Here is a 12,975-nt window from a genome sequence, read left to right as displayed (position 1 = left end):
TTATTGGTGGATACTGTGAAATCTTGAAAATATGAAAAGGTTTTTTTATTTTTAGAATTAAATTATAAAGAGTATTCTTCAAATATTTTTCTTTTAAATCTTTGCCTTCTTTGTAGGAGAATTTCACTCCTTTGAAATCACTAGAAAGCTCTACAACTCTATCTTATCCAAATCAAGAATAGAGTAAATTTTCCATTTTTTTTCTATTTCTAGAAGCCAAAATATGAGTTTTTATGTTAGTTAAGTATTATGTAGATTTTTTTTGGGTGGGTGTCATGAAACTTTCATTAGGGAGTTTAAGAGCACATTTTTAAGGTAAGGGAAGTTAATCGTTAAATTATGAGTTTTCAATGGTAGATATATTTTGGGGACTGTATTGTGATTGAACTTGATTTAATTGTTTGATATTGAGTGTTTTGTTTATTGTGGCATGTATGTGTTGATTAATTTTGAGTTGAGACTTGATTGTGGAATGTTAAGGACATAGTCTTTAGGTTGAGCAATTGGGTCATAATCAAGTTTAAAGTTGTTAAATTGAATTGAAAAAGAATTAAAAGAGATTAGATTGAGCCAATTGCACAAATTAAATATCATATTGTTATCTGGACTGATATGGCGTTGGGCGTTAGTTAGATAACATTAGGCTCCACCTCTAACAAAGTAAGTCAGAGAGCTCCAGAGACTCATGTTAGGCGCCATTAAGTACTATTAGGCGTCATTCTGGAATCTAAGTTCCAGAGAGCTCTAAGGCTTGGGGACATTGGGCATTGGGTTTATCGCTAAGTGCAAGAGCTCATCATTGGGTGAAAACTTCAAATCGTTGGGCGTGAGTTTGAATTTCTCTTCGAGGGGCTCTCTCTCAAGAGTTGTTGGGTGGTCTTTCCTGGCGTCAAATAGTACATACTGTGTAATTTTTGGTTGTTGAAATCTTTGAATGGAATTTAAATATTAGATTATGAGAATTATGATTGTGGAAATGTGATATGTTTACGAGTATAAAATGGATGTAATGTAATGGAGAAATTGAAGTTAATGTTTGTTTGAGGTATGTGCTTATGAGGAAGTAGTACAATGCTTTTATAATGCAGTGTTGTGCATTGACTGGGGATATGTGTTGGTCATATAGAGTGTTGTAGCCTAGGTGTGAGAGTTGAATGAGATTCTTATGATGAGATTAGGGATGAGACCACTAATCTATGATGTTATAATATAATTATTATGATATATTTCATTTAAACTTTTAAATTAATTTTGTACTTCATACGTAAAAAATCAAATAACCATTGATTAAATCATTTAGTTTTTTTTCAATATTTTACGAAACTAACTTACACCTCCAAAAAGAGAAAATAAAAATTAAGATGGTGAAAATTAGTTTGAGAATTTTCTTAGTAAACCAAACAATCTATTCCCCTTGTTTAAGATCAAGAATTAGTCAATGAGAATTTTCATTTTATTGCATGGTTAAAAGAGTGGATAGAAAAAAAGCAAAAGTCTAAAATCAAGTTACTATTGCTAATGTATCTAATTGTTTCAATTAGAATGCATAATAGGCAAACCGATACAAGAAACAATTTCGCAATTGAGAACACAAAACAGACAATATACCGATACAGCAATAGATTATTTGCAAGGTAAACATGGAACAAAAAAACATAATCCATTTACCAAAATTTAATATTCAATCATTTTTTTGCATCGGTTAAGGAAATAAAGTAATATTTATTTTTCAGTTATTGAAATGTTGTCCTTTACTGAACATTAAAAATACATTAAAGTTGATACATTAAAAAAATAATTTATATTTTGAAGACGATAACATTACAGGAAAACAAAAACAAAATTCAATTGTTAATATTTTGGTTCCAGGTTATGTAGCGGACTCTTAATTTGCTACAAACCTTTTCATCAGTTCTCCTCCTTTCGTAGAAAAATGGCCATTTATTCAAATTTTGTGTAAGTTGTCATTTCTCTTGTTAATGGTTATAAAAACTATCCGACCATGTTTGTGTTTTTACTGTTAAAAAAAGAGTAATTTTTAATCCAGAATTCAATAGCCACCAACTTCTGAGACTAATGCACAAGATAGAATCTGAGGTAAAATAAATTCAAAGACTAACAAATCCAAAATATTATCCTTTTATTTATCGTCTAATCTTAGAGATTATTTGCAAATTCGAAGGATATTTGGAATTTAATGGATAGAAAACTGCAGATTATTGCTAGTGTTAAGAGTATACAATTTCAAATATTGAATAAGTATTTCGAAGTTTTGCAGATAATGGATATTGAATTTATTACTAGCTTTTTTGGGATTGTTGAGATTGTTAACAAAATTATGTCAAAAAAATATACAACATAATGCAGTTAAAAAAATTAAAACTAAACTCTCAAACAGAATTGTTTGAATTACTCAACCATCACGATTAAATATATTAAAGCCCAACAATTAATTCATTAATTTTACACATCCCTACCTTAAAGGTCAATTTTCATCATCAAACGAGCAAGAGCTTGTAGATTGAAAACCTCACAAAGCAATACATCCTGATTCAATTAATGAATAATAATCCAATTTCCAACCATTCTTATTCGCAGAGTTAAGGGTAGATAATCGTCGGGAGGGATAACTATCTAAAAAAACAATAAACAAAAAAAGTAATACTTTATCAAGCAGATAATTAGCAGCTTTCTAAGGCACAACAACATTCAGAACTTTCAAAAGACTTTAACAATAATGTCTTTATGTAAACTTCAATTATGTTCGAGAAACCTGAAGAAATAAAATAAAAGTTTGATCTTAAACTAAACCAAAATTTCGAAATGGCACAATTCTACTTGACATTGATATAAACTCCAATCATATAGTAGAAGCTTAAAGCCTTCTACCTCTCCTTCCACTCTTTCTACGCGTGCTGTCAGAAGGAATGGGAGTCACATCCTCTGGAAAATAGAATAAAAAAAAATAACAATTAACATTTAGCATACAATATCAAATGAAATCAATCAGAAAAGAAAACCTGAAAATAAAATCAATAAACTAATGCAAAAACCCAGTTGGCTACATACTATTGACATAAACAACAATTGAAAAAGGACAACCAGACAATCAAATTGAACTTGTGGTTTTCTCTGAAAAAGGCAAATACCTATGCGACCAATTTTCATTCCTGAACGAGCAAGGGCTCTAAGAGCTGATTGAGCGCCAGGACCAGGTGTCTTTGTCTTGTTTCCACCAGTGGCGCGGAGCCTGATATGAAGAGCAGTTATGCCCAACTCCTGGTCAAAATAATTTGAAACAATACATTAAGTTAGGCAGCTTCAAAGAAACAAAAAATGGAATCCTACTCACTATAGATTCACAGAGCATGAACAGATTAAAATCAGAGAAAGGAGAAAAAGCAAGTCAAAACAATTGACCAATGATATTGGATTAGCAAACAGGGTGATCAAATAGGAACTCTACAAATACATAAGAGCGACATGACAATCACAATAGGTAACATGGTCAGAAGAGAAAAAATGACTGTACTAATGTGAATCCCACTGACCTTGCATCTGGCAGCAACATCCTGTGCTGCAAGCATAGCAGCATAGGGAGATGATTCATCTCTATCAGCTTTAACCTTCATCCCACCTGAAATTAAAAAGCAAAGACATACAAGTAAAGCACATGAGAAAGCAAAGTCATAAAATACGTAAAGAACAGTTGTTTTCTTATATCTACTAAAAAAGAAAACACTCAACCGGAAATTTTCTAATGCCAAAGAATTATAGCTTGGTCACATAAAAATAAATTTCAGCAAGCACTGTGAACAATAAAAAAAAAACTAAAAACTATTCCAGATAAAGCCAGACAGACTCGTAAAAACTGTGCAGGTCAAATCACAAAGCTCCCTCCATCACAAGACATGGAAATATTTAAGTGCCAGATAAGGATCATAAAAGCACGTGTATTAACAATCTAACCTAATAACATCCGCGGAAATTGGATATGGGCAATTTCATTATCAATATTATAACATCAAAAAAATCTGATAAATAAAAACGGGGAAAACAGTAGCAGCCACATAATAGCAAAAAAATTGGCTATGAAACAATTGCATACAGTGAACTGATTCCTATAATGTGAATAAAAGCAATCATACCAGTGATACGGACAAGTGTTTCCCTTCCAGACAAATCAGTGACATGCTGCAACCATAAAAATCAAAAATCAAACTTAAGCAATTGGAAATCGAAACCACAAAATATAAAGAAACGCAAATACTTACAATGAAGGTGTCATTGAAGGAGGCAAAGATGCGAGCGACGCCAAAGACATGCTCACCGTCTCTAACGGCTGGACCCAGAGTCACATTTTCTTCTTTTGGCTCTCTAACCTTTCTCCTCGACTGCACAATAACAACAACAAAAACCCTACTCAGAAAATCTAAGATTTACGAGATTGATTCATGAGATTTACACCACACTGTCAGAAAATCAGAAAATCTAGGATTTATGACATTGATTAAACTATGTACGAACCATGATTGTTGCAACGCAGTGTAGAGATTCGGAGTTAAGATGAACCTGCCGTCTAAAGTTCTCGGTGCTGCAAGGTAAACGGAGGAGTCACCCTTTGTTTCGATTTATATATGAAAAAATTAGGTTTTTGCTGGGTGAGAGTAGTTCAATTTACAATATTACCCTTGTACATTTTTGTTTTCTAAACTAGTTTTTGGAGCTGTGTCCATCCAAGGTTTTCTAACATTTTAATTTGTTGATTATTAAAATCATAATAAATACAAGTAATTACATTTTAATATCTACCTATAAAATTATATTATTATCTACCTATAATATATTTTAAAAATTATACAAGTAATTACATTTATAATTGTAATTTAATATAAGTTTTATATTTTAAATAATAATATTTTAATTATTTATATGATAAAAATGTATTTAATTTATTATATATTTTTTTAATAAAATATATTGTATATAACTATTTTAAACAATATATTAAGATTTAGTTAATAAAAATTAAGAATCTAACTTTAATTTTAAATAAAACATTGTTTAGGTGCAAATACATTTGATGAATAATAAAAATGGACACAAACGTAAATGTCACACTATTATGAATAATAAAAAATTATTGGTTAAACATTATATATATATATATATATATATATATATATATATATACAGAAGAGTAGATCATATAATATTATAAATGAGAGACCATGCAGAAAAGTATAAAAAATAATTCTGTAAAAATGTAAAGACTATAGTAGTCTAAAAATAAATGTAAATAGTAAGTAATTTAAAACGGAATAAACCATGCCAAAATAAAATAATAGATTATGAAAAAATACAAATATTAGATCTGTGATAAACTGATTGAACTCATCTAATGGTATAGTATGTTTTAATATAAAGTTATATTTCAAATTTTTATTTATATATTTGTCTTAAAATAACAAATTGTAAATAATATAAATAATTTAATAATTAACTTTAGTTAAAAATATAATTACATTAAATAAATAGAAAACATATACTTTTTAATATTTGATTTGCTCTTAATTTATCTTATTATTTAATTATTTATTTATTATTTTATATCGTTTTTTGTTTTTTTATTACTGTTATTACATTGTTAATTTACTATTATTATATCGTATTATTCATCATCATAGTATTATTATATTATTTTAAATATTACTACGTGTTATAATATATTTTTATATGGTTAAGAATCCCATTTTAAATGCGTTGAAGGGAATTAAAAGGATTTATTAAAAATGTTCCATTTTGCTACCGTCTGTGAAGTCCATAAAAATTTATTTATTTTAATAAATAATATCAATTTTTTTTTGTTAGCACTAATAATTTTAAAAGTAAAAATTATAATAGATAAGAAAATTATGATAAGAAAAATTAAAAATTTAGGATAAAAGATTATAGTAATTTTAGAAGAAGAAATTCAAAATTTTGAAAATTTTATTTTAGAAGGTTTTGTAAAAAAAAAATTATAAAAAAAAATTAAAATGATTGCAAAGAGACAAAGTACCTTTCAGGAGTGGAATGAGGATGAAGACATTTTTGGTGGTGATGGAAGTCAAAATATAATTTTTATTACAAAAAATTAAATAGTGTCAAATTTTAGTCTATAAATAGCAAGCAAGGGGGAAGGCTGAAATTGCACCAAAAATTTAGAAATTTTGAGATAAGAGAGAGTTCGAGGAAATTATAGTTGCAAAGGGGGAAATTCTAGAAGTTTTTGGGGAACAATTTCTTAACTGGAGATTAAGTCTGGAATAGAGGTAAGGGAGCTAACTTTCCTAGGTTTTTATGTTAATTATTTAATTACTATTCATGTATTGAATTATTGTGTATGTCTATGAGTTAGTGTATATTTTTCTATTGCATCTTTCTGGAAGGGTGAGAAGATGTTTAACCGAACATTTATTGTTTTTCTTTTTCTATTGCGTCTTTCTGGAAGGATAAGAATATGTCTAACCGGCTATCTCAAATAGAGGAATCTTAAAAACCGGAGTTGGTACATCCATGATCATAGAGCAGCCTTTGGTCTGATCTAGTAAGTTGTGACTAGTCATATGTACTGACGTTTTATGGTGAGTTTGATTCGTCAAACATTTGATTCTTCTTCGATGATATTGTTAATTTGTTTTGTGATATATTCATTTTGTATGATTTTTGTGACGAATGTATTTTATGATGTTGGATATGAAATTATGCATTGGAAAATTATGATTTATTTTATAATGGTATGGTATTAGTGTATATGTTGATGTTGAGGGTCCTGTTGTTGGTGGTTATCCTAATAATTATCTCAAATATGTGGTGAGAGTGGTAGGAAATCCTATTTTGTGTTCTTTTATGGTCATAGATGTTAACGGACTAACCTTGTGAGTGATATGTTAGATTGTATTTGGCCATGATTGTGTTGTGGGTGATATGTTAGATTGTATTTGGCCATGATTGTGTTGTGAGAAGAGTAGAGGTCACCACAAGTGCATAACCACCCGAGACTTCCATCAACATTATATTCGGATAATAAAGTCTAGTATAATAATTGCATCCTACAAGAATTTATAGTGAATATATTACATATAATAATAGTGTTATGTCTCTCTTGGAATTTTGCATTGTGTACTTGTTTATGTTGGAAAATCTTATTTTTGCGATATAGTATAACGTACATGTTATACGAGAGCAAATGAGGAACGACGTCTCAACCTATATAAGTGAAGTAGGAGACGACAAAGAAATGAAGAATAGTTTCAAAAGAAAAAAAATAAGTATTTTTCGTGATGTTTGAAAGCGTATAATGTATTTTCAGCAGCATAAACGCTCGAGAGATGTTTGTAAAATAAATGTACAATTTTATTTTGGGGGTGTTTAACAGTTTCTTTTATTTTTGAATTTCAAATTGAAATTTGTTATCAAATTTTTACAGTTGTGATTTTAAATTTTAAATTCAAATTTTATTATCATATATTTTGAATTTCAAATTTAACCATTTTAATTTTAAGTTTAGAAAAAAATTAAAATTAAAATTGTTAATTATTTTTATATTCTTGATATTTAAAGAATTTATAATTTACACTTTTAATAATATATTTGTCTCCATGTTATTAAAATCATTTGTTAAATTTGATTTGTAATTTCAAATGAAATATTGTTTTGCATATTTTATTATTTAGTTTATTAAAATTTCATTTTAATTATTTATTTATGGTTTTATATTATATTTTAATTTTATATTTATATTAGTATTATTATGTTATTTATTACTATGTTATTAAATATTATTATGTATTATAATATTTTATTATATTGTTAAGAACCTTTAAATTTTTATAACTCTTTACCTTTCACATGTTCCCATCCTAAATGTAAATTTTTGTAAAAAGTCATAAATAGTTAAAAGATGAAAAAATGCTTCAAATCTTTACATTTTCTTTATTTTCAATTTCAAATTTGAACTTCGATACCATATTTTTATAGTTTTTTTTTTTAGTTCTGAATTTCAAATTTAAACTTTATTATCATATGTTTAAATTTGAAATTTCTGAATCTTAAATTAAAAAAAGTTTGAATTTAAAATTCTTACTTATTTTTATATCTTATAAAAGTTCAAAAAATTTATAATTTTCACTTTTTAATAATATACTATGTTATTACCAAAATTTAACATAAATATGTTACGATTTTAAATGGAGTATTATTTCTAATTTTTTATTTAGTTTACTTTTAAATTATCAATGAAGTTATTATTCAATTATTTATTTACTATTTTATACCATCTTTTAAATTTAATTATTATTATATTAGTAATATTATGTATTATATTATTATATCAACATGTTATTATATTATTAAGAATGATCAAATCTTTTGAGAAAATCGGAAAGTTGTTCAAGTTATTAAAAGTGAATTAAAAATAATTCATTTTTAAGTTTTTTTTATTTTGAATTTCAAATAAAACTTTGTTTATTTTGACAGGTCGTTGAGATTTCAAATTTTAAATTCAAAATTTGTTATCATATATTTTGAATTTCAACTTTTTTATATTGATGTCAATATGAATTTTAATTTTAGAAAAAATTTCAAATTGAATTGTTAGTTATTTTTTAATTTTAAAAGTCTAAAAAATTTATAATTTTTTAATAATAAACTTATGTCTGTTATTGAATTTATTTTTAAAAATATCATTTAAAGTTCATATAATTGTGCTGTAATTTAAAATTAAGTATTATTTTTAATATTTTATTATTTAGTTTTAATTTTTATTATTATTATATTAGCATTATAATTTTATTAGATCATTGTTAAATATTATTATTGTTATAACATATTATCATATGGTTAAAATCCATAAAATCTTTTGAACTTTTTTAAAAACTTGTTTCTGTCTTACATCTCAACTCTCATTATCTCTTAAAAATATGTAAAGAAAATTTTATATGCGAAAGTTATTCATGAGAATTTTTATAGTCTGTGTTTCAAAATCACTTTTTTTTATTACATATTTTAAATTCAAATTTGACAATAAAATTCTAATTTAAAAAATATTAAAATTGAAGTCGTTAGTTATTTTTATAACAAAATTTATACCTGAACAGGTTTTATTTAATAACAAAATTTAATATTTGATCATTTAAATAAAGTTTCATATTAAATAGAAAGAAAGGTTTAGTATTCACACACAACAGTTGTAAAAAATAAAGTTTCATATTAAATAGAAAAAAAATATAAGTTGAGTTTAGTAACCTATTAAAACAAATATTCACACAAAACAGCTGTAGAATTTGGGTTAAATATAATGTTTTTTTGGGTTAAATATGTTTTTCGTCCCTTAAGTATCACACAATTTTGATTTTAGTCCTTACTCGAAACTTTGATGGTTTTTAGTCCTTATAGATTTGAAACTCTTACTATTAGTCCTTAAAAATTGAACGGTGTTAACTTTTAGTAGATGTGGCAAACGGCGATGCTACATTTTAGGTTCGCTGCCCTCTTCACTCTCTGCCACGTTGGTTGTTTAAGTTTTGAAATGAGATTAAGTATGTTAAGTGTGCATTTGGTTCGTCATCTATTATAAATGAGATTTTAAGAAGTTGGGTTCTTCTTCGTCAATGCAGTTGGGGCAAAGAAAGCTGAGGAGGTAGATCTGAAGGTTGGAGTTCGTCTAAGCTGATACGTTTTGTTTTGATATCTCTTCATTCGCTACCCCACAAGAAAGTGAAATAACAAACACATTGTCTCCTTAGATTCCTTTCTTTTCTATTTGAAGCGCACTCCATCCCAGTTTCTTTCCGATTTCCTATATCAGCTGGTGGGACTAGTTATGTTTCTTTTGTCAGGATTCTCTTGCACTCACTATATGAAAGGGGGAGATGGCTAGAATAACAAAGAAACAATTAAATAAACCTAAAAGCCCAACATATCTATCCCCAACAGTAAAAAGAAGAAACCAGATTCATACTCTCTCTGTCTCCCTCCCTCTCTCTACTATCTGACCTTCCTTTAAAGCTTGTTCTTCCTTCTCATATTAAGACCCCAATCATGGATACAACCTCAACCCATTAACCTCAAGACTCATCCTCCAAGAGGCATTTCCATTAGACCAACAAGGTTGGAAATAAAGACATCAAAGTCCCCTCCTCTGAAACAATGTCCAAAATCATAGAGGAAGACGCAAACACAAAGGAAAAAGACGAACAAGAACAAGATGACAAGGGTCTTCCACTCCCAGGCCCTACTACCACTTCCCAAAGAAGAAAGTTTCAGGCCGTGGAAATCTCAAGGCTTCGCTTCGTCCTCACCGTGTTCGGCAAGAACCGCTCCAACCTTCCCTTTGGCCTCGGTTCTCGAGTGGTCGGCACCCTCTTCGACTACCATTGCGACCATGTCCACTTCGCCTTCCAGAAGGACCCAAGTTCCCAACCCGCTTTCCTCAACGAGCTTGCAACACCCATAACCGGTTTGGTTCGGGAAATGGCTTTTGGGCTGGTCCGAATCGCGCTGGAATGCGACAAGGACAAAGAGTTAGAGAAGAAGAGTTTGAGGTTGCTTCAGGAGTCCGTGTGGAGGACCTACTGCAACGGAAAAAAGTGTGGCTTTGCCACCAGAAGAGAATGTGGAGCAAAAGACTGGGAAATCCTGAAGGCCGTGGAGCCAATTTCAATGGGTGCAGGTGTTCTGCCAGTGAGTAATAATAGCGATGGAGGTGATGGGGAGGTGATGTACATGAGGGCTAGGTTTGAGAGAATTGTTGGGTCCAGAAAAAAACAAAACGTATCAACTTACCTCCTCGAAGACGAACTCCAACCTTCAGATCTACCTCCTCAGTTTTCTTTGCCCCCAACTGCATTGACGAAGAAGAACCCAACTTTTTAAAATCTCATTTATAACAGATGACAAAGTGCGCTTGAACCAAATGCACACTTAACATACTTAATCTCATTTCAAAACTTAAACAACCAACATGACAGAGAGTGAAGAGGACAGCTGGCATAAAACGTGGCCTCGCCGTTTGTCACATCTACTAAAAGTTAACGTCGTCCAATTTTAAGGACTAATAGTAAGAGTTTCAAAACTATGAGGACTAAAAACCATCAAAGTTTCGAGTAGGGACTAAAACCAAAATCATGTGATATTTAAGGGACGAAAAACATATTTAATCCATGGTTTTTTTTTATGATTTACTCATGGTTGAATGTGAGGTCTCTTTTATATGATTTACTCATGTCTTGTTTTTTTTAAGTGTATTTTTTTTGTGAAAAAATCTCAACAACTGTAACGAAGGTACTTGCAGCATAATTTATATGAATGATTGTTCATATTTAAAGTATATCATTCTTTTTCAAAAAAAATTTTGGAGAGATAAAAATTAAGGAAATATAGTCAAATAACTATTTGTATGAGTAAATGTTTAGGTGTTTTATTTTGTATATTCATTCACTTGTGAAACTTCGTTGTATTTTTTTTAGCTTAGCTATCAACATTTCAACCTCTAACATTTTCATATAAAATTCACAAAATAGTAAGTGCACCCTAGTCAGAGAAGTGATTTGCTTATACAACGTTGTGACTAAAACAATTATACATTATTTATTACATGTGTAATTAATGTTCATAAAAATAAAATTTATTTTAATCCATCTGTAATGAAAAAAAAACTCAAAATTTGATTACAAGGAAAAACATATAAAATGGCATTAAAAATCAACCAACTAGTCATTGTTCAATTTTTGTTAGTCGTCTATCTCACCTTGAATATATGTACTATGAGCTTTTATGTATAATTCTTAGTGATAGAGTATTTTTTTAAATATTTCTAATCTCATAATATTTTATTTTCTCATGTCTACTTGTAATTATCTATACAATCTTTAAAATAACATTACTTCCTCATCCTAAATTTATTTTGAAATCATCCTCCCATGTTAATTTTGTATATAACGGTTGTATTTGTGATTTTCTAAAATTTTTAAAATAATCAAAATTACAAGTCAAAATATCTAATTCACATTTGATTACCATTTAATTTTCTTCGAATAAATAAATTTACTTTTAAAAAATTAAAAAATATGTGGTAAATAATAAAGGGTGAAATGAAAACTTTCTTCAAAAAAGTATTAATTAAAAGTTTTCAGATTAAAAAATGAATTAAAAAATAAAAAATAAATAAAGAGTATAAAATTATTTTTTAGAAATGATGAAGAAGAAATAAACACAAAAGAAAAGAGAAAGAATTAAAAAGATAACCCAATCTATATTTTTCATCCAAACATTCAATTTCCTTTTTCTCACACGTTGTTTTTGTTTATATAGGTCCAATTACTTTTTTTAACAACCCAAATTACAATTTTAATATTGACACTTCCCTATTCTTCTTTTTGGAGCATTTTCTATAGGACCAACAGCCCAATTTTCTTAAAACTTTCACTCGCATATATTTCTGGCTATTACATCCTGCACCCCATCAGATTTCTTTCAGCACTCTATCACTTTTGAAAATTATGTTCTGAAACACAATGAACAACTTTTTTTTTTTTTCTGAAAACTTCTTGATGGGATGGATGAGAAATTTGATGAGGTATAGGAAACAGTAGCTTGTTTTTTCCTTTTGACCCTCCGATTTTCTTTCCATTCGGGAAGTGACACGTGTTACATTCACTCAACTCAAAATCCTGTCCACTCATAGTGTCATGAGTCACTTTCAAAAATATTTTCTGAAACATTATATATACTTTTATTAAAAGAAAGATTAAGCTGAGATCAAAGATAATTATAATTCATTTGAGTTACCCTTATAATAAATATAACCATATTCTTATTCTATTCATTCTTACTTTTATTATTTATTACATATACACTAGTGAAAACATACTGTTATGCGTATGTCGTCGGTTAATTTTTTTTATATAATAAAAAATAATAAAATTACTATTA

General features: G+C 28.3%; 1 protein-coding gene and 1 pseudogene across 1 annotated transcript; one reads left to right on the top strand and one right to left on the bottom strand.

The window, feature by feature from the left end:
- Positions 1–2,646: 2,646 nt before the first annotated feature.
- On the bottom strand, positions 2,647–4,687 carry LOC124824147 (small ribosomal subunit protein uS11). Its single transcript, XM_047296526.2, has 6 exons — positions 4,528–4,687; positions 4,275–4,394; positions 4,149–4,194; positions 3,552–3,637; positions 3,150–3,279; positions 2,647–2,943 (listed from the first exon to the last, which is right to left on the bottom strand). Exons 1-6 carry the CDS (start codon positions 4,528–4,530, stop codon positions 2,876–2,878), a joined length of 453 nt encoding a protein of 150 aa, XP_047152482.1. The 5' UTR covers positions 4,531–4,687; the 3' UTR covers positions 2,647–2,875.
- A 5,211-nt stretch (positions 4,688–9,898) lies between these two features.
- Positions 9,899–10,917, top strand: LOC124824128 (protein MIZU-KUSSEI 1-like; annotated as a pseudogene).
- The last annotated feature ends 2,058 nt before the right edge of the window (positions 10,918–12,975 follow it).

Source organism: Vigna umbellata, chromosome 5 (assembly GCF_029865625.1).
Source record: "Vigna umbellata cultivar VRB3 chromosome 5, Vumbellata_1.0, whole genome shotgun sequence".
Classification (NCBI taxonomy): domain Eukaryota; kingdom Viridiplantae; phylum Streptophyta; class Magnoliopsida; order Fabales; family Fabaceae; genus Vigna; species Vigna umbellata.
Note: the sequence above shows the minus strand (reverse complement) of the source record. Positions and strands in the feature narration are given on the sequence as shown.

Excerpts from the sequence above, each read along its gene's own strand:
- LOC124824147 (XM_047296526.2), bottom strand. Across the intron at positions 4,195-4,274 it reads CCTTCAATGACACCTTCATT|CATGTCACTGATTTGTCTGG; the intron begins GTAAGTATTTGC and ends TTATGGTTGCAG. Across the intron at positions 3,280-3,551 it reads ATGTTGCTGCCAGATGCAAG|GAGTTGGGCATAACTGCTCT; the intron begins GTCAGTGGGATT and ends TATTTTGACCAG.